The sequence below is a fragment of the Hypomesus nipponensis genome, chromosome 26 (assembly GCF_054491055.1).
Source record: "Hypomesus nipponensis isolate SF chromosome 26, ASM5449105v1, whole genome shotgun sequence".
Classification (NCBI taxonomy): Eukaryota; Metazoa; Chordata; class Actinopteri; order Osmeriformes; family Osmeridae; genus Hypomesus; species Hypomesus nipponensis.
Window position 1 is genome coordinate 4779724 of NC_140386.1, and position 19797 is coordinate 4799520.

Consider the following 19797-nt stretch of genomic DNA (forward strand, 5'->3'; position numbering starts at 1 on the left):
ATGTCTGCCTCCTGTGCTGCCTCCCAACGGTAGCTTGAAAAACAGTCCAAACATTTTTTTTTCTTCTTCTTAGATTTGGTTGGTGGATAACATCCAGCTAAAGATGGATATACTGCCACCTATTGGGTGAGTGAGTTTACGGCAAACGGCCTTCCACATTCGTGTCCCATGTGTGTACTATGGTAAATGTTTAACTTGCACATACAGACACACGCACACACAAAGATTTTTTGAATTATAGTATAGATAATGCCTAACTATTTAAACCACATTTGTAAAATAAAAGATATGAATGTAAATGGGAGTAAACAAGGCCATACAACTGTAAAACAACTAGCCTACTGTAAGCACATGAACGTTTTGTGTAGCCCCGAATTTAATTTTAATATCTCGACAGAAAAAAACAATGCGTGTGATGTGTGAGTTTTCGTATCATGCTGTAAATGTCTGTCAAAATAAATGTAGTGTCTCTAGTATGTCAGTGAACGTCTCTAGCTCTAATTAGCTAGCTGAAGGGATGTGGGTCTGGTGGTCCGACCGTCCGCGCTGTGTAAGAGCCAGTGACAGAAAGTCAGCGCCGTCTGTCTATGACTACGCCCCTGCTGAGCCTCACACTTTTAGCAAAACACTACACACACTTCTCTACAATAGACACATAAATCTAAGATGTCATTTCTTTGCCATTTTAAGACATCGCCCTTAAAAATACCACACCTATGAACCTATTGATCACAGCCGTCGAGTGTACAGGCTTAGTTCTAAACCCACCTATCAGGCGTAAGCACTATTAAAATGCAACAGGGTCTGGTCTGTCTTCAACAAAAATGGAAGGCAATGTTGCAGTGAGAGGAAAAGGATGATGAGGAGGAGTGAGGATGAGAGGGGGAGCCCATGGAGGAATAGTGGTTGGGAGAGTGAGAGGTAGACCTGGAGAAGGACTTGGACAAAAAAGAGAGGGCCACATTTATTAAATGTGATTAGATCATTGGATCACTGTGTAGTATTAGTCTTGAGTGTTGTGTTGTGTTCATGTTTTTTTAATAAATAGTTGTATACTTTTGAATGTAGCGTTTCATGTAGCTTTCGTTTCTTTATTTATAAATTAATTAATAATACAAATAATAAATAATTTAAATACTTATGTCACATTTTAAAAACGTATCATACAGGGAGCAGTCTATGTGAGCTAAACTGTGAATGATTTGTCATTGCATGACACAAAATGAATGAATTGATTAATCAAGTTAATTATTTTCTCACTCAGACACAACCACCACCAAAACTTTATGTACCCACAAGTCAATTTACACGTTTACATACCCTTTTCAAAACTGTTTAACTTACGTAAGTCCTAAATCTAACATGATACAAAATTGAATAGACAGCAATTGGCTACATTTATACAATAATATTGTATTGATATATTAACATATATATATTAAATACCATCTAAACAATTAGAACATTCCAAGGCTGATTCCCATTGTACACAATGAATCCTGGTTGCCTGGACATATCGACAGAAGATAGTCAGGGATGGACCAGCCATTCCAAAAGTTTTTGTCCTAGGTGTGTTGCCCAAGATGACGTAATATGTGATGTGGATGAGAACCTGTGACCAAATGTAGTAGACAGAGTTGCCTAGCGTTGTTACTGTATCAGTAGAGGGTGTACAAATGACTGCATAGTATTTTTGAATCACTCAGTGTGAAAACATGAGGAAAAAAAAACATTGACATATTGAATAATGTCTGATTCACTCCTTTAAGGTTTACGGCAGGGAATTCTAAACAGTAGAGTGGTGTCATTCTTGTTTTGTAAAGACGTTTTGCAAAAGATAACATTGTGTATTGATACCTGTTGTCATTGTTTATAGGTCAATACTTTATGATTGACAAAGTGTGCTTGCCGGTTGAAAACCTTTGCTAGTGTTATTGAAGAATTCGTTTATATTATGATATATATGATATATACAGCAGATATATATATTTATATATGATATATCCAGCAGCCTCCGTAGCACGCAGCTCAACACCCTATGTTCTCGGACTGAGCGTCTTAGGAGGTCCTTTGTCCCAGCTGTCATAAAACTCTAATATATGACTTCACACTGTTTTGCTGTTTTACTATACATCTACAATATACATAACCTTTTGTATTGTCTGTTTGTATTGTGTTTTCTGTACATATTGTATGTAATTGTAAATGTGAAAGTTGTGAGAGATACCTGAATTTCCCCAAGGGATTAATAAAGTATCTATCTATCTATCTATCTATCTATCTATCTATCTATCTATCTATCTATATACATGTATTACGTGTAATGGCAGTTTTAGCGCATTTTGAACGGGAAAACAACTCCTGTGCCAAGCTGAAAGTTGCTTAGGAGAATTGTATGAAGAGTTCTGAAAATGTGGCCTGAGTATTGAAAAATAGGTCTTAGTTTAAAAATAGGTCCTAAAATACTGTAACCAATTGTGAACTGTATTTAGTACGCACATTTGACCATCATAGTAAGCCACACTGGCATGAGTACCACATTCAGTGGGCCAGTAGAAGGGGCTGTATTTTTGGGATGAGTAGTTTGGGCTTGGGTAGTCACCTTTTTAGTAAAGAGGTGGGTGGTAGTCACAGAACCAGCAGTAGGGAATATGATATTCAGCACATTGGTATTGTTGGCTGCAACATTCTTCCCACGACTGCAAGAAATCGCATCTTTAGTTGCCGAAGCCACAAAAGTGGCCATCAGAGACGCAGTGCACAAATTGGAGGATATACAGCCCTTGACGACACCCGTGCTTACTGTAAAAGAAGAAAGAACAAACATACTGACCTTCTTTTCAGGGCACACATGATTCTACTGTGAGTACTCCAACACATGTTCATGATCATTTCAGCATGGAGACACTCACCGTTGACAACAGCACATGTATCCTCCAGTCCGACACAGTTTGCTGGGGTGTTACACACAGTGTCTGAGTAGCTGCTGCAGGAATCACACTGTAGGCCGTTTGGAACTTGACTGGGGACTGCAAAGAAACACAGGTCCCATCAGATATACTGTACTGTTCTGGTTCAGTTATATTCATTATTGTCTTCTCCATCTATATGAAAGTTGCAGTTAGAATGGATTGTTTTTACTCTCCAGTCTAATTTTGAAAAATATACAAGTTACTCCTGAGTACTTGTATTTAAGATTCCTAATTGTCTTTGTCAACCTCCCATTCTCCTACAGTGTTTATTGTTCCATTATTGCTCCATTGTCATTTAACGTAGTGCTCATAACACTTGCCCCTGTTGATGACCAACTACTGTATATCCTACCTAAGATGCGTTTAAAAAAAAACATATATTTGAGAACATATGAATACTTTCACACATGACTTTAAAAAAATGTATATCTCATACCTTAAACATCCTTTAGCTGATATTGTTTAGTTAAAACGACACCTTTGTTGGTCTTACCAGGTAGGGTCTGTTTGTTGCAGCCGTCCGAGTCACAGCAGAGCACAGATTCAGACATCGGATCGATACCGAAGTTGAGTGAATAATCCAGCTGAACGTTCAAACGTGTTCTGCACTCCACCGATTGTGTGCAGTACTTTCCTTTTGTACTTGTTTTTCCAACTGGATAAAAAAGAACATTTCAACGTTCACATTAAATCAGAGCATTTTGCAAAAATGTTATCCTTTTTTGATACCAAAGGAAATGCTAAATGAATGACAGTTTCAATGGAAGAAAACCACAAGAAAAACCTTATTTCAAATAAAAAAGTTTACCGAACAGGGTATGTGTCAGACATACTGCGTCTGGGTGTGATGGGCAGGTGGTTAAAACTTCACTTGAGCATGGTGGCTCACATGAATAACACCGCAATGATTCCACTGGAAAAACAGAATAAGACAAATAAACATTTGGGACGTTTGTCCAAGAATTGTATTATAAATACTCTATAGAATATATACAGTAAGGACTTGATCAAAACCATACGTTACACCTCCTTGTACTTAAATCTCACCATAATTCATGTAATTAATTCATGAGAACCTACTTGGTACCAGTTCAGCTCAGTCAAAGTTTGTTGTATTACCTGTGAGGAGAAGAGCCCAAGTAATGGAGATTGTCAGAATCAGCTTCATCTTGGATCTGCAGGTGAGCGTCTGTATATTGAGCTGGGAGCGGCTCCTATTTTAAGCATTCAGAATACAGGAAGGTGGAACAAAAAACTAACTGTGACGTTGTGAAATAATGGTCCAGCCACATTCTCATCATTCAAAAAGGATGCACCACCCACAAAAATAGAAATTAAGTAAACACATTTAGGGTTGGTCACATCTGATTGACGCATTTGGACCTGTCTTAGATTAGGTAACAATACAGAACAGGTTGCACATGACAGCCCATTTATACTGGGACAGAAACCCACTTAACCCTGGAGAACCTATGCCAATTCTGTGCAAGAAATCAAAGATTTTCTTTATGCTTATGGTAATCTGAATAAGTAGATCAGATATTGCCTTATTCCCTGTTCATATATTCTCATATTATTCATTCACATATATGAGTTTCTATTGTAACCTACAATGCCCTCCTATGGCAGTCACAGGTCTGTGATGTGGTATCCCTTGAAGCTAATAATGCTAACTATGTTCCCACACTAAAGAGTTAGCCGTACTCCATGTGTAGGGAGGACTAACCCTAATGAACATGCTGGATCCTGAAGTTTTTTTAATGTTACTTTTAATCCTGTTTTGTGGATATGAGTAGTGAAGAGTCATGATTGACATCACACCACATCCCTCACTACTGGTCCAGTGACAACCACAGCCCCAATTTCTGGACCGAGACTACGACAGCCATCACTACTGGTCCACTTACATTTGATCCACTTTGGAGCTGCATTTTTCCAAAGCAACATATAAATTGTGCTTACAGTTAGACTGATATTAAAGGACTAGATGTATTAATCTCTCATCGGTTCGTGCCAGGGAACGTTCTGTATGCGAACCATACACAAGGCAACAAACAAAGTATCTCAATTACAAAGTTGCATAACTCTGATGATTGGACAACGCTACAATAACAATAAGATAATTCCGTATCCACGTGCAATATTGTCAAAAGAATGTTTGACATGATCCTTTAGAGCACATTGACAGAAGTATCTGACCAAGTAGACGCCCTAAGGTCAAAGACATACCAATAATTGTGTGCAAACCAACCTGAAGGGCCACCTTAAAGGTACCATGAAAGAGGAAACAGACAGCCACACCTCACTTAGATTATTGTGTTGTGTGTCAGCCTTCTCTTCTCCACATACCAATCTGACTCACCTAGGCGGTTCCCAAATTGTCAATTTGATTGAGAATTGAAAACAATCAACTGAATACATGGTATTTTGGGTGTGTCAAACAACACAGTTACCCCAAAAGCTCCAGCACTCCAGGCTCTGACAACCCAATAATCACGGAGGTCCTGGCCAAAGACCAGCAGGGTCCCAGTCAATTATTGTCTGGGTTTGGCAGTCACATGACTAATCGTGGTGTCTGTGTTCTGATACACAGAACTAGTAGTCACCAGATCAGTAAATCAAAATCTGAATCTGAATCAGCTTTATTCGCCAAGTAGGTTTGCACAAAAATGGCAGAAAACCTTACTATGGCACTGCAAGCACATGACATAATACGTGACTCGGGTCAATGGGAGGACATACTGAACAACAGCCCATTCACACCCCTCTCATCCTCACTCTTCCTCATGATAAATACAGATAAGGATTGCGCGAGGCTTCAAACATTCCAATTCAAGTGATTGCGAAAGGAAGAGGCACCAGAGCGTGACAGATCTGCACGTCTTTGATCTATGTGTGCCTCCACACAGGTGTATTACTACATGGGCATGGCTGCTCTCCAGGAGAGTCTGCCGGTGGACGAGGGCGCTTTGAACAATGCCCTGGTGAGTCTCTCCCAGGCCCTGCAGTGTGACCTGGGCAACAACCTTCCTTGACATCCACTTTTTTTGTATCCCTCTCTGTAGCTATTCTGAAATAGATATGGAGGTATTTGTGAGAATGCTCACAAGTCTCTGCTCACAACTTCTTGGAAATGCCAATAAAGGTTTTATTTTGGCTTCAAAATATACTTTGTGTGTCGCCTCCTAGGTGACAGGGCCTCAGTCCTCCTTTGGGATTCCAGAGGAACATATCATCCTCTTCCAAAGCCCTCTGAAGAATGCACGGATTCCCTTCTTCTTTTTCTTCTTCTTCTCCTTCTTCTTCACCTGTCTGTCTTCATCTGCTGATTAAAAACAGCATACATCACTGAATTCATTTCACGCATTTCAAACTGAGGTAATGGAGGCCAAATTATCGTGGCACTTTGAATAACTCACCAGCACATTTGGCAGCCTCTCCACTGCATTGCCCAGGAACAAGATCGGTGAGCTGAATACAGAGACACAGAAATGAACATGTGTAAAAACATCTAAAGGTGAAGATGGTGGTTGTTGATAAAGAAGAGCAAGGTGTACAAACCATAACAACTTTGTCACATATATCATCTCATACCTGAGGAAGCTGTGTGACTAAGAGAGGGCAGTCAGAGACAGAGTCAGACTCTTTCACAACCTTCTCCAGGAGTTCATTAAGGACAGCCTCAGCAGCAATCTCAGACTTCCCATTGATGAGGGAAAACTTCCGGGTCTGTAAAAAGCAAATCAGTGTAAAGACTTAAGTTATATGTACTGTTGTCTGAACAGCAAAGTAAGCTTTGATGAATGATGCCAGACCTGGGTATCCAGGGGAGTGGTCATGTGAACCATCTCTACTGCAGCTGCTATGAGGTCCTCCACAACTTTGGAAGCTGCAGTCTTCAGGCTGTCCATCACCAGCTCCTTGGCTTCAGCCTTCATGAAGGCTTTTTCAGCATGAACATCAGTGATGTGTCCAGTTGCCACAAGCTGTATGGCTTCAGGAGGCAGCAAGGCCAGGGAAAGACTTTCAGAGACAGCAGCCAGGGATCCCTTCTCCTCAGACTGCTTCTCTGTCTTCTCCAGGGGTTCATCAGGATCATCATAATAAATGATGGATCCAGCTGCAGCAAGCTCTTCTTTCTTAAAAAAACAACGTAAACATAGAAAATGTTGCATTATGAACATCGAACATGACAAGGCCGGTAAAATAACTTAAGATATGTCTAGGTTCATACCAGCTGTTTGGCCAGGATAGGCCTGTGACAGTAAGAGAGGTCAGCCAGATATCTTTTCTGCTCTGAGTCCACCACCTTCTCCAGGAGCTCACTGGGGACTTCCTCAACAATGATGGGTGCCTCGATCTTCCCACAAAACTCCTCAAGCTCCGAGGAATAATCATCAGCCAGGGGTAGCTGGTACTTGAAGGCAGCAGCCATTTTGCTTTGGTATATCTTTACCAGATAGGTCACCACAGCCTGGACCACAGGCTTCAACTGGAAGACGGTGCTGTTGAAGCCCAGTTGGTTGAAGGTCTTGGCTGTTTCCGTGAAGCACCGAAGCACAGCGGCCATGTTGTCCCGTGCAATCATGCCTGTAACTGAGATCAACAAGTGCCTGGAGCAGTTGCCACAATGGGACAGGAAGATGGAAACCACTCTCATGACTAGATTATAAATTTCATAAGTGGCTGCCACAGCCTTCTTTCCCACAACAGAGACAAGGCCCAGGTTACTGAGCTGTATGGTTAACTTAGCCAGAGACTGCTGGACCATCTCTCCGGGTTTCTCCAGCAGGTGCTTCAGGGAACAGGTCATCATGCCTGGGACCTGGACCTCAGGTCCCATGGTGAAGTCAGGCATGGTCAGGGCTAAAGACTCTGGTTCAGTTTGTCCAGACGATGATGTGGAAGTGCTCTTCATGCTCCCTGTTGCCATAATAGGAAGGCCTTTCAAGGCCGGAGAGAGGCATTTCCTCACATCCTGAGCTGCCGCAGACCGGATCTTTTGGAGGAACGTGTCCAGACCCTCCACTGTGATCTTCACGGAGAGAGAGATAAGGAGATCCAATTGAAATATTTTAGTCACCAAACTAAATCTGCTCAGTGTCATGAGAGAGGCTAAGGACAGAAACAAATGCTTTTGTCATTCATACCTTTCCGTCAAACAGCTCTGACAAACGACGTTCGTAAGCTTGCATTTCACTTAGAATGTTCTCCAGCTCACAAACGAGCTCACGCATTTTGGTGTTCCCCTCCTGAATTCAACATTTGAAACTATTAACACTGAATAATCATCTCCAACATGTCACTCAAATAATGACCTCTGAGCCTTTTTCTTTTCTTTACCGACACATTTTGAATAAGCATTGGTTACTTTATCTTTGACATATTAAGTATTCAGCAATAGCAGATTTAAATAAATTCCTACTGTGTAATATTACCTGAATCTCATCATATTCATCTTCACTGTCCATTTTGGTGAAACAGTCAATTACCTAAAGAATGACATAGGCAATCAAAATGTCTGTAAAAAGATATCTAAATAACGTCCATTACAGTTTACTGATAAGTATTGCAGATACGGTTTACTACAATGCTGGTGCTGTTATGAAGAGGACAAAAATAAGCTTTTACTTTAGTACATCAGAATGGAATGACATTATGGAAAATTAAGACATTGTGACCTCACAGTTATTGATGCGTCATGGTTCTTGTCAAAACCATAACAACGGTACACAGAAACTGACTATTGATTAGGGTAGCCTACTGTTAATTACATACATTTAGATGTGGAAATCAATGATAATATCAACTAAATACATTTTATAATGCACAGTATGGGTCATTTATATAAACCATAGCTTATACTGTACATTCATATAAGCTGCCTACATGTTTGAAAATTGTAATCATGGGAAACTACCAGCGCCATTAGTCCATCAAACATTTAAACTGCCTCTACCACAAATTGACTTATATTGATAAGGCATAATTGGTAATAATAATAAACGGCAGTAATTTAGGGTAGCCTAATAACAGCATAGCGCAACAGTTTATCCAACAAAGATTTAGTTCAGAGCTGATCACTGGCTTTGCTTGTTACGTTCAAAAGGTGACACTCCCAGATATCGGCACAGGCCTGTCCGAGATTGCTTTTGAACCACATACTATGAACCCAAATCAACATTTATGGACGGACATAGAAAAGAAGACTTAACCTTAACCTAAAGTATTACATTTAATAAAATACCACATACCGTAAGCCTTACCTGAGAATTCGGTTATTTAAATAGGCGAATCCGTTGTGTTTTTCTTCTTCTCTTGCAGTAAATTATTCAACGGAACGCGACATTGGTCGTAACGTGATCGAGGTCAAATAACTTCTGGTGACTCAAAATGTTGTCTTTTCATTTATAATATTAACTTTTGACGTATACATTATGACGTATTTATTCCAATAACTCAATGTTAACAGATCCGTGCGGTTCTATTGTCAATCACTGATGGTGAAAGTATATAATTGTTTTATTTTTACCTGTGAGATTAAAAACTCTCTTGGAAGTCGCGTTTGGTAAAAGCGTCTGCTAAAATGCACAAATGTAAAACTCCAGTCAAACCATATAAACTCAAACAAAATGACTGTGGATTACAATGGTTTACAAAATGCCTGTTTATCCCTGATAAATTTAACAGATAATTGAAAAGAAGCAGTTACTCGGTTTTTATTTCTATAGGGAGGCGCCTTTAATCATATCAAAATCAAATCACACCCTTTTATTGTCACTCAACCATACAGGACTGCAACAGAGGTTGAAAGTCGTGGGTGCAGGTACAGGCAAATATAAGCAATATCTAACAATTATAACAACATGATCTTATTTACACACAACGCAATCTACACATCCGTTACACAAAACAATGTCCAATATACACTTAACAAATTACAATACATGTTTACACAAACACAGGTACAATAAAATACACAACACATATATGCAGTTGAGGGCAGTGCTGTTGCCGTACCAGACAACGATGCAGCCAGTCAAGAGGTTCTCCACAGTCCTGGTGTAGAACAGCGTGAGGATGTGGTGGTTCATTCCACATTCCTTGGCTGTTGACTGTGTATCCTGTGATATAGAAATACTGTTATGAGCAGTGTTAAACTACAATCTCACAGCAGTTGAAATGCCTAGTAGTCTTCGTTTCATATGCTTTGTTATCATCTTTTTCATACAAACTTTTCCAGTTCATGTTGCTTCCTTTCTAAATTAACTCAAAGATTTTACGTTCTCACTTGATTATATATAGTTATAGTTATTTGAAAAATACATGTATATAATGTTTTCATAATTACGTATTTACATGTGAAGTCTGTAATCTGATGGCTGTTATGAAGTATATTTGATCATGAGAGTGGTTTCCATCTTCCTGTCCCAGTGTGACAACTGCTCCAGGCACATCTCTGTCCCTGACTGCCCTCTCTTGGCCACACAGCTTCCTCAGGTAAGAGATTATACATGTGACTATGTTGTTCATGGTTTGTGCACCTTGCTCTTTTTTATCAACCCCCATCTTCACCTTTGGATGTTTTCAAACACTTATTGGCATTTCCAAGTAGTTGTGATCCATGCAGAGATGTGGACACGGGGTGAAAAGTACTGGAGCTAAATTTGTAGTGGGCTCCAGGATTGTGAATGAATCTTACATCATGAACATACTCCACAGTTTATTTAAACTTTTCTGTATCATCAACATATAATATATATATATATATATATATATATATATATATTTGTATATATTATACCATATCTGGTGTAAATCAACTCTTTCTTTGTACTGTATAAATGAAAACCTCCTATCATTGTGTTGTACTTGAACCGTAAATCTACTTTTTTTTCTTCTTTTTTATCTCAGAAATACATTGTTGTAAAGCAACCTGTCTGGATCTGGTTCTTCTGGTTTCATTGTTACTGAAATGGGTCATGCTCTGAACTATGAACACATTTCAGAATAGCTACAGAATGGCATTTAAGTGGAGGTCAGGCAGGCTGTTGCCCAGGTCGCACTGCAGGGCCTGGGAGAGAATCACCAGGGCATTGTTCAAAGCCCCCTCGTCCACCAGCAGACTCTCCTGGAGAGCAGCCACGCCCATGTAGTAATACACCTGCGCGGAGGCACACATAGATCAAAGACGTGCAGATCTGTCATGCTCTGGTGCCTCCTCCTTTCGCAAACATTTGAATCTGAATGTGTTGGATGCCTTGCGCAATCCTTATCTGTATTTCTTTGACAGGTGTTGTCTATTTTTTGGGGGAAAATACCATATGAATGTGCTGGTGTTCAGTATTTTCTTAATTGACTCCAATCATGTGTGTACCATGTAATGTTCTTGCAGTGCCCCTCTGCACCTTCCCATGGTTTCCTGCTTTTTTGTGCAAATTGATTTGGCAAATAAAGCTGATTCCGATTTTGATTTATTGATCTGGTGACTACTAGTTCTGTGTATACCACAGACCCCACTATTAGTCCTGTGACTGCCAACCCCATCTTTACTGCTCTGGGGGCTCATTTATAAAACTGCACAGATTCCATGTGACAATATTGAGGTCAAACAAAACACAGTGAGTACGCACACAAAGAGAGATTATAGTTGACTGGGATCCTGCTGATCAGTGGCCAGGTCCTCGGGTGATTAATATTGGGTGGTCAGCGCCTGGAGTGCATGTATTCAGTTGCATGGATTCAGTTGATTGGTTTTTAATTCTCAATCAAATCTGGGTAACCGCCTCGGTGGGTCAGATTGGTATATGGAGAAGAGGAAGCTGACACACAACACAATAATCTAAGTGAGGTGTGGCTGTCTGAAATGGTTTCCTCTTTCATGGTACTTTTGAGCTGTCCCTTCAGGATGGGTTACGCACAGTTATTGGTGTGTGTCTTTGCCCCTCAGGGCACAAGTGTCAAACCCTGGTCCTCGAGGGCCGCTGTTTTAGATGTTTCCCTGCTCCAACACACCTGATTCAATTAAATGGGTTGCTGTAACGACCATTCATTCGAATAAGGTGTGTTGGAGCAGGGAAACATCTAAAACATGCAGGGACAGCGGCCCTCAAGGACCAGGGTTTGACACCCCTGCCTTAGGGCGTCTACTTGGCCAGGTACTTATGCCTGTGTGCTCATAAGGATCATGTCAAACATTCTTTTGACGATATTGCACGTGGATTCGGAATGATGTTATTGTTGCATTATCCAATCATCAGTCATGGAACGTTATAATTGAGATACTTCGTTTGTTGCCTTGTGGTTTGCATCCAGAAGGTTCCCTGGCAGTAACCACTGAGAGATGTATCTAGTCCTTTATTATCAGTCCAGCTATAGACACTATTTGTATGTCGCTTAAGAAAAATGCACCTCCGAAATGGATCAAATGTAACTGGACCAGTGATGGCTGTCGTAGTCTCGGTCCAGAAATTGGGGCTGTGGTAGTCACTGGACCAGTAGTGAGGGATGTGGTATGATGTCAATCATGACTCTTCACTACTCATATCCACAAAACAGGATTAAAAGTAACATGAAAAAATCTTCAGGATCCAGCATATTCTTAGGGTAAGTCCTCCTTACACATGGAGTACGGCTAACTCTTTAGTGTGGGAACATAGTTAGCATTATTAGCTTCAAGGGATACCACATCACAGACCTGTGACTGCCATAGGAGGGCATTATAGGTTACAATAGAAACTCATATATGTGAATGAATAATATGAGAATACATGAACAGGGAATAAGGCAATATCTGATCTACTTAGTCAGATTACCATAAGCATAAGGAAAATCCCTGATTTCTTTTACAGAATGGGCAAAGGTGTTCCAGGGATGAGTGGGTTTCTGTCCCAGTATAAATAGGCTGTCTTGTGCAACCTGTTCTGTGTTGTTACCTGATCTAAGACAGGTCCAAATGCATCAATCAGATGTGACCAACCCTAAACGTGTTTACTTAACCCTTGTGCAGCCTTAGGGTCATTTTGAACCTTTGGGTCATTTTGACCCATTGTCGTGTTTTGACAACTTCACCTAATACAAAGATGACATGAAACGTTTTCTTTTAACCTTCGTGCAGTGGGGGGTCTGAGACAGCACAAAGGTTAAAAGAAAATACTTTACTTAATTTTTTAATGAGGTTAAGTTGTCGCAACACAACGGTGGGTCACAATGACTGAAGGGTCACTATAAGAACTGCTTTTCTATTTTTGTGGGTGGTGCATCCATTTTGAAGATGGGAATGTGGTCGGACCATTATTTTACGCCGTCTCAGTCAGTTTTTTTGTTCCACCTCCCTGTATTATGAATGCTTAAATAAGGAGCCGCTCCCAGCTCAATATATAGACGCTCACCTGCAGATCCAAGATGAAGCTGATTCTGACAATCTCCATTACTTGGGCTCTTCTCCTCACAGGTAATACAACATACTCTGACTGAGTTGAACTGTTACCAAGTAAGTTCTCAAGAATTAATTACAAGAATTATGGTGAGATTTAAGTACAAAGAGGTGTAAAGTATGGTTTTGATCAAGTATATGTATATATTCTATAGATAATGAATAATACAATTCTTGGACAAACGTCCTAAATGTTTATTTCTCTTATTCTGTTTTTCTAGTGGAATCTTTGCTGTGTTTTGAATGTGATCCACCATGCAAAAATGAAGTTTTAACAATCTGCCGATATCACTCAGACGCAGTATGTCTGACACATACCCTGTTCGGTAAACCTATTTATTTGAAATAAGGTATTTTCTTGTGGTTTTCTTCCATCCAAACTGTCATTCAATTTCATTTGGCATTTCCTTTGGTATCAAAAAGGATACATTTTTTGTTAAATGCTCTGATTTGATGTGTATGTGGAAATGTTCTTTTTTATCCAGTTGGTAAAACAATTACAAAGGGAAAGTACTGCACACAATCGGTGGAGTGCAGAACACGTTTGAACGTTCAGCTGGATTATTCACTCAACTTCGGTATCGATCCGATGTCTGAATCTGTGCTCTGCTGTGACTCAGACGGCTGCAACAAACAGACCCTACCTGGTAAGACCAACAAAGGTGTCGTTTTAGCTAAACAATATCAGCTAAAGATATTTAAGGTATGAGATATACAGTACATTAAAAAAATATGTCATGTGTGAAAGTATTCATATGCTCTCAAATACGTTTTTTTTTCAAACGCATCTTAGGTAGATTATTAAGTGTTGTGAGCACTAAGTTTATTTTTTGAATAAGAGGGGTTGGCCATTGAACAATAAATACTGTAGGAGAATGGGAGGTTGACAAGGACAATTAGGAATCTTAAGTAAAAGTACTTCTAAGTACTTTTGTACTTTTGTACTTCTAAAGGAGGAGGACATTTTTTTCTAAAATAGACTGGATAATAAAATGATCCATTTTAACTGCAACTTTCATAGATGGAGGAGACAATAATGAATATAACTGAAACAGAACAGTACAGTTTATCTGATGGAACCTGTGTTTCTTTGCAGTCCCCAGTCAAGTTCCAAACGGCCTACAGTGTGATTCCTGCAGCAGCTACTCAGACACTGTATGTAACACCCCGGCAAACTGTGTCGGACTGGAGGATACATGTGTTGTTGTCAACGGTGAGTGTCTCCATGCTGAAACGTTCATGAACATATGTTGGAGTACTTACAGTAGAATCATGTGTGCCCTGAAAAGAAGGTCAGTATGTTTGTTCTTTCTTCTTTTACAGCAAGAACGGGTCTCTTCAAGGGCTGTATATCCTCAAATATGTGCAGTCTGTCTCTGATGGCCACTTTTGTGCCTTCTGCAACTAAAGATGGGATTTCCTGCGGTCGTGTGGAGAATATCGCATCCAGCACTACCAGTGTGCTGAATATCATATTCCCCACTGCTGCCAGAGGTGGAAAGTAACAAAATAAATTTATTCACGTTATTGTATTGAGTAGGCTAGTTTTTTTGTGTATTTTGTATTTTTCAAGTCATTTTTTGAAATCAGTCATTTAAAATGTACTTGATTACGTGTGTGAGGTATTGTATTTCGCTACATTACAAATCCCATCCTTCGAGTTAAAATCTGTTGTTCTGGATTACTGTTTAGTGCAAAGCGAGCAAGGATGAGCGCAACAAACTTTCAACAAAAAATAAACTGCTGCTCAAACTTAGAAAGACATTTGTAGACTAATCCTCTTAAAGGATTCTTCTTCTTCTTCTTCTTCTTCTTCTTCTTCTTCAAGATGGGGGTTGATAAAAAAGAGCAAGGTGCACAAACCATAGAAAACATATTCACACATATTGTCTCTTACCTGAGGAAGCTGTGTGGCCAAGAGAGGGCAGTCAGAGACAGAGATGTGCCTGGAGCAGTTGTCACACTGGGGCAGGAAGATGGAAACCACTCTCATGATCAAATATACTTCTCACGAAAATAGTCATTCTAAAACATTAAAAAGTATGATATTTACATGAATTATTATAAAAAAATAAGGATACCTATAACTTCAGATATAACCAAGTAAGAATGGAAAATCTTTGAGTTAATTTAGAAAGAAGGTAAAACAAACTGGAAAAGAATGTATGAAGAAGATGATAATAACAAAGCATATGAAACGTTTTTTTTAAATTGTATGATTAAAAACTGCCCAATACAACCATGTAGCCGTAAACAAAATAATGGAGTTAGTCTGTTGATCACAAAGGGTTTACAAAATGTATGTTTAGCCCTGATAAATTGATCCGAGAACTGGTTGTTGCTCTATGGTGTTATTTCCACTGGGGGGCGTCATTAGCAAATGGTTTCCTTGTATTGCATAGAAAGGAAGACGAAAACAGTAGTGTAGAGACAGACACGAATGGATTTCTAAAATGTCAGTAGTGTAAACTGGACAACATGTTTTTGAACCATTAAGGCTCCTAGGCATTTCAACTCAAATCAAATCAAATCAAATTTATTTGTATAGCCCTTTTTACACGCAAGCATGTCACAGAGGGCTTCACATACGCCCATAGAACTGCCCCTCAACCAACCTAAACCCTCGAGGAAGACAAGGAAAAACTCCCAGAAAAACTCAGAAAAAAACACAAAAAACACAGAAAAAATGGAAGAAACCTTGGGAGGAGCAATTCAGAGAGGGATCCCCTCCTCCAGAGACGGTTGGCAAGAGAGAGGAGCAGAACACAAGCTAAACATAGTCATACAGTGTCAATGGGTTTTGAAACACCAAAAATCCATTGTTCGGCTTTATAGACGTTGGATGGGACCTGGAAACTCGCTGTTGGCCGTCATGGAGGCTGGTTTCCGGTTGACGACCTGGTCCAGCGTTGGTAGACCGACGACCAGGCAGGTCCTGACAGCTCAGACCCCCCACACCACAAGGGATGTGTGGGGGGGACAGAGAGGAGAACAGAGATTAACTTAACTGCTGTGACATTGTCATTTAAACCTGCTCGTTTAACACTGCCCAGTATTTCTATATCACAGGATACACAGTCAACAGCCATGGCTCTCCGGAGCTCCAACACAGCATTTGCGTTGGGAATTGTTCCGTACCCTGAGTGCAACCAGCCCCTTTGTGAATGTCTTTGTTTCACAATTGTCTAATGAAAATGTTTTAATTTTAAATGCTTCACAAGCGTAAGACGAGAATCCAACCACTGATCAATCATTGATTAATCAATTGAAAGAGCATCTTGTTTAACCTCTAAATTACATTAGTAGTAAACATGTGTTTTTGAAAAACATGTGGAATAACATGTTGCAAAATGAAGTATGTGACTGTATAATATGAGTAAAACTGTCCAAAAAAGACATTGATTGATTACGATTGTCTGCTGACTACCATGTCACGTCCATGTGTTTTTGTTGTGCACGATGTGTTTATTTAGCAGGTAAATTAAGCCACATTGGCATGAGAACTACACTCAGTGGACCAGTAGAGGGGGCTGTGTTAGTTTCAGGACCAGTAGAGACAGGGTGCACGTGTTTGAGGATACACAGCCTTTGAAGACACCCGTGTTTTCTGTAAAAGAAGAAAGAACAAACCTACTGACCTCTTCAGGGCACACAGGGTTGTACTGTAAGTACCAACACATGTTCATGATCATTTAATCATTGAGACACTCAGCTTTGTCCACAGCACATGTATCCTCCAGTTAAACACAGTATGCCGGGGTGTCGGAGGGATTGCTGCAGGAATCACACTGTAGGACATTTGGCACTGAACTTGGAACTGCAGAGAAACATAGACCACAACACATCTAATGTACTGTTCTGTTTCAGTATTATTCATTATTGTCTCCTCCATCTGTATGCAGTTTTTACTAGTCAGTCAACTTGCAAACTAAAAATGTCCAAGTTACCCCTAAGTACTTTCTACAGTAATTTCAGATTCCTAACTGTCCGTATCCACCTCCCATTCTTCCACAGTATTGATTCTTCGAAGACAAACACTAGGAACAGTGAGAACACTGTTTGATTTGAGGTAGTTCAGAAATAGTTCTGACTTATGCCTCACTGTTTAAAACGTACAGTATGTATCTACTTTGTTAGCTGACATGGTTTAGCTAAAGTGACAACTTTAGAATTCAAAGGGAGTCCTTACCAGGTTGAGTCGCGATGTTGCATGTGTCTGAGTCACAGCAGAGCACAGATTCAGACTGCTGAAAGTAACCGATGTTGAATGAAGAAGCCAGCGGAACGTTCAGAGGTGCTCTGCACTCCAAGGCTGTTCTGCAGCCCTTTGTTATTACAACAATTTCAGATCAAATTGCAATATAGATCAAATAAGAGCATCTACTAAAATGTTCAAATTTTGGACACTAAATTAAATGCTAAATGAAATGAATGCTCAATGAAACGTATATAAGTAGATGGTTTGGATATTCAAAAACAGTGATAGAAAACCAAGGCCTTGAAAAAAGATAAATAACCCTACCTAACGCAGTAGACGTCATACACAGTGAGCCTGAGTTACAAGAGGTTAAAACTTCACTTGTGCACGGTGGATCACATGATGAACACTGCAATGATTTCACTGTAAAAACAGAATAAGACTAATAGACATTTAGAACCATTTTTCAAGAAACTGATTATAAATAGTCTATAGAATATATACAGTCAGGACATAATCAAACCCATACTTAAAACCTCCTTCCTTCCACCTGCATCCCACCATCATTCATGTCAATTATTGAGAACCTCCTTGGTTGTGGTTCAGGTCAGTAGAGGATGTGGTGTTACCTGTGAGGAGAAGAGCCCAGGTAATGCAAAGAGTCAGGATCAGCTTCATCTTGACTCGGCAGGTGAGCAACTGAACATTAAGCTGGAAAACACTTCCTTATAAAGTACACCACAGTCACTTTAGGAATGTGGACCAAGAAACAAGAATCGGAGATGACAAATAATGCTACGATGTTGTCAATGTTCTCGATGTTCCTAAAAACACTCATCCCAAGGAAAGTTAGGACACATTGTATGACTTGTATGAATCTTTTTTCTTTTTTCTAATCATGCTTGATTAGAATATGATGTTCCTGATTGACTTATTGATCGCTTGTATAACAAGCTTCTGACTGACCAGTGAAAGTGGCCTGTTACAACGTGAAAGAGACACAATACTAACTGCTTGTAGTTATCACTAGGTTAGTTTCGTCATTAAAAAGGATAGATTTAAGTTTGAATCTCTTGGTGTCTTGGCCTGAGTCAGGAAACTGTTTCTTAATTCTAGACATCGCATGGCACATATTCAAACATCCACTGTTATTGCTGTTTGGAACAAGGTTTTTTAAAGGTTCATTCAGCTTGGTCTGACAAACTGGTTGTTTGAAAACTGTAGCTATCAGAACACCTCAAGTACAACTGCTACTGGCTCACACATTTTACCCTACAAACCGTACCTTTGTCTGGCAGAAGGATGCCCTCCAAGTCCAGCTCTCCATATTATGCTACCTTTCATATACTGGATGTTTTTGCGAGAAATAATGGACAGATAACGGGAAGGTTCTGACTGTCATTGTTCTTCTAAATAATAAATCTTCAATATTTACATCCCCTTTACATTTGATCCATATAGCAGATGCTGTTCTAACAGTGTTTTTTTAGTGGTTAGTGCCAAGGCACGGTGTTTGTTTTAACTAGTGAGTGCAAAAATAACAAACGCTGTTAAATAATTATGTTCATAGTACAGTGTACTAATCAAAATAAATATCATACTGTATCTCAGTGCAACAACACACTTTTTGGGGCGGAGTTCACTGTTTCGAACACTGTGCTGTGTTTCGAATACAGTGCAACAGATCTATTTCCAGATAAAGCCGACACCTTTACTTTTAGTTCTTTCAGTTTTTAATGTCCAATTAACGTGTCATTCTAAACTATTCAGAAAACCACCCATCTCTAAGATGGTTGTATGCTCCTGTTACGGCTTCTGTATGTTTGCGTATGCATCTCTGTGTGAAGTGAACACATTCTACTGATTAGTTTGCCTCTGTGGTTGCGTAGATAGACATTCATTTACTACAAAAGAAAGGCCATCTTCATCACAAATGTAAAATATTTTTATGTTATAACTAAGAGAACAGAAACGAGGCTTTGTGTGTGTGTGTGTGTGTGTATGCTTGTAAGGCGCAGGTTTTGCTTGAAAGTTGGAAGGGACCCATGGGTGGTGTGGAATGTGGGAAGGAGGTAAACCACAGGTTATACTAGATGAGGTACATTTTCTAAATAAATAAAAACAACCCTCCCTCAACATCAGTAAGACCAAAGAGTTTGTGGTGGACTTCAGGAGGAAAGACAGAGAACACT

The 19797-nt window shown here is 39.7% G+C and overlaps 2 protein-coding genes across 3 annotated transcripts; one reads left to right on the forward strand and one right to left on the reverse strand.

Moving 5' to 3' along the window:
- Positions 1-4091: 4091 nt before the first annotated feature.
- LOC146221096 (uncharacterized) lies at positions 4092-9372 on the reverse strand. 2 transcript variants are annotated; one of them, XM_084692870.1, is made up of 9 exons: positions 9239-9372; positions 8411-8464; positions 8123-8224; positions 7207-8007; positions 6788-7111; positions 6567-6701; positions 6392-6443; positions 6143-6294; positions 4092-4186 (listed from the first exon to the last, which is right to left on the reverse strand). In XM_084692870.1, the coding sequence occupies exons 2-8, from the start codon at positions 8441-8443 to the stop codon at positions 6173-6175; spliced, it is 1569 nt and encodes a 522-aa protein (XP_084548996.1). In that variant the 5' UTR covers positions 8444-8464; positions 9239-9372; the 3' UTR covers positions 4092-4186; positions 6143-6172. The 2 variants fall into 2 exon arrangements, with proteins under 2 accessions (XP_084548996.1, XP_084548995.1); XM_084692869.1 differs by having other exon boundaries at positions 6143-6297.
- Positions 9373-13144: 3772 nt separating this feature from the next.
- On the forward strand, positions 13145-14912 carry LOC146221097 (phospholipase A2 inhibitor and Ly6/PLAUR domain-containing protein-like). The gene is made up of 6 exons (XM_084692287.1): positions 13145-13171; positions 13356-13425; positions 13629-13733; positions 13893-14054; positions 14504-14620; positions 14731-14912. Exons 1-6 carry the CDS (start codon positions 13145-13147, stop codon positions 14910-14912), a joined length of 663 nt encoding a protein of 220 aa, XP_084548413.1.
- The last annotated feature ends 4885 nt before the right edge of the window (positions 14913-19797 follow it).

Coding starts and splice junctions, on each gene's coding strand:
- LOC146221096 (XM_084692869.1), bottom strand. CDS start 8,443: ATGGACAGTGAAGATGAATATGATGAGATTCAG. Junction 8,008..8,122: donor CAGAGCTGTTTGACGGAAAG/GTATGAATGACA, acceptor CTCTCCGTGAAG/ATCACAGTGGAGGGTCTGGA. Junction 6,702..6,787: donor CCACTCCCCTGGATACCCAG/GTCTGGCATCAT, acceptor TGCTTTTTACAG/ACCCGGAAGTTTTCCCTCAT.
- LOC146221097 (XM_084692287.1), top strand. CDS start 13,145: ATGAGGTTAAGTTGTCGCAACACAACG. Junction 13,172..13,355: donor TAAGTTGTCGCAACACAACG/GTGGGTCACAAT, acceptor CTCAATATATAG/ACGCTCACCTGCAGATCCAA. Junction 13,426..13,628: donor TTGGGCTCTTCTCCTCACAG/GTAATACAACAT, acceptor CTGTTTTTCTAG/TGGAATCTTTGCTGTGTTTT.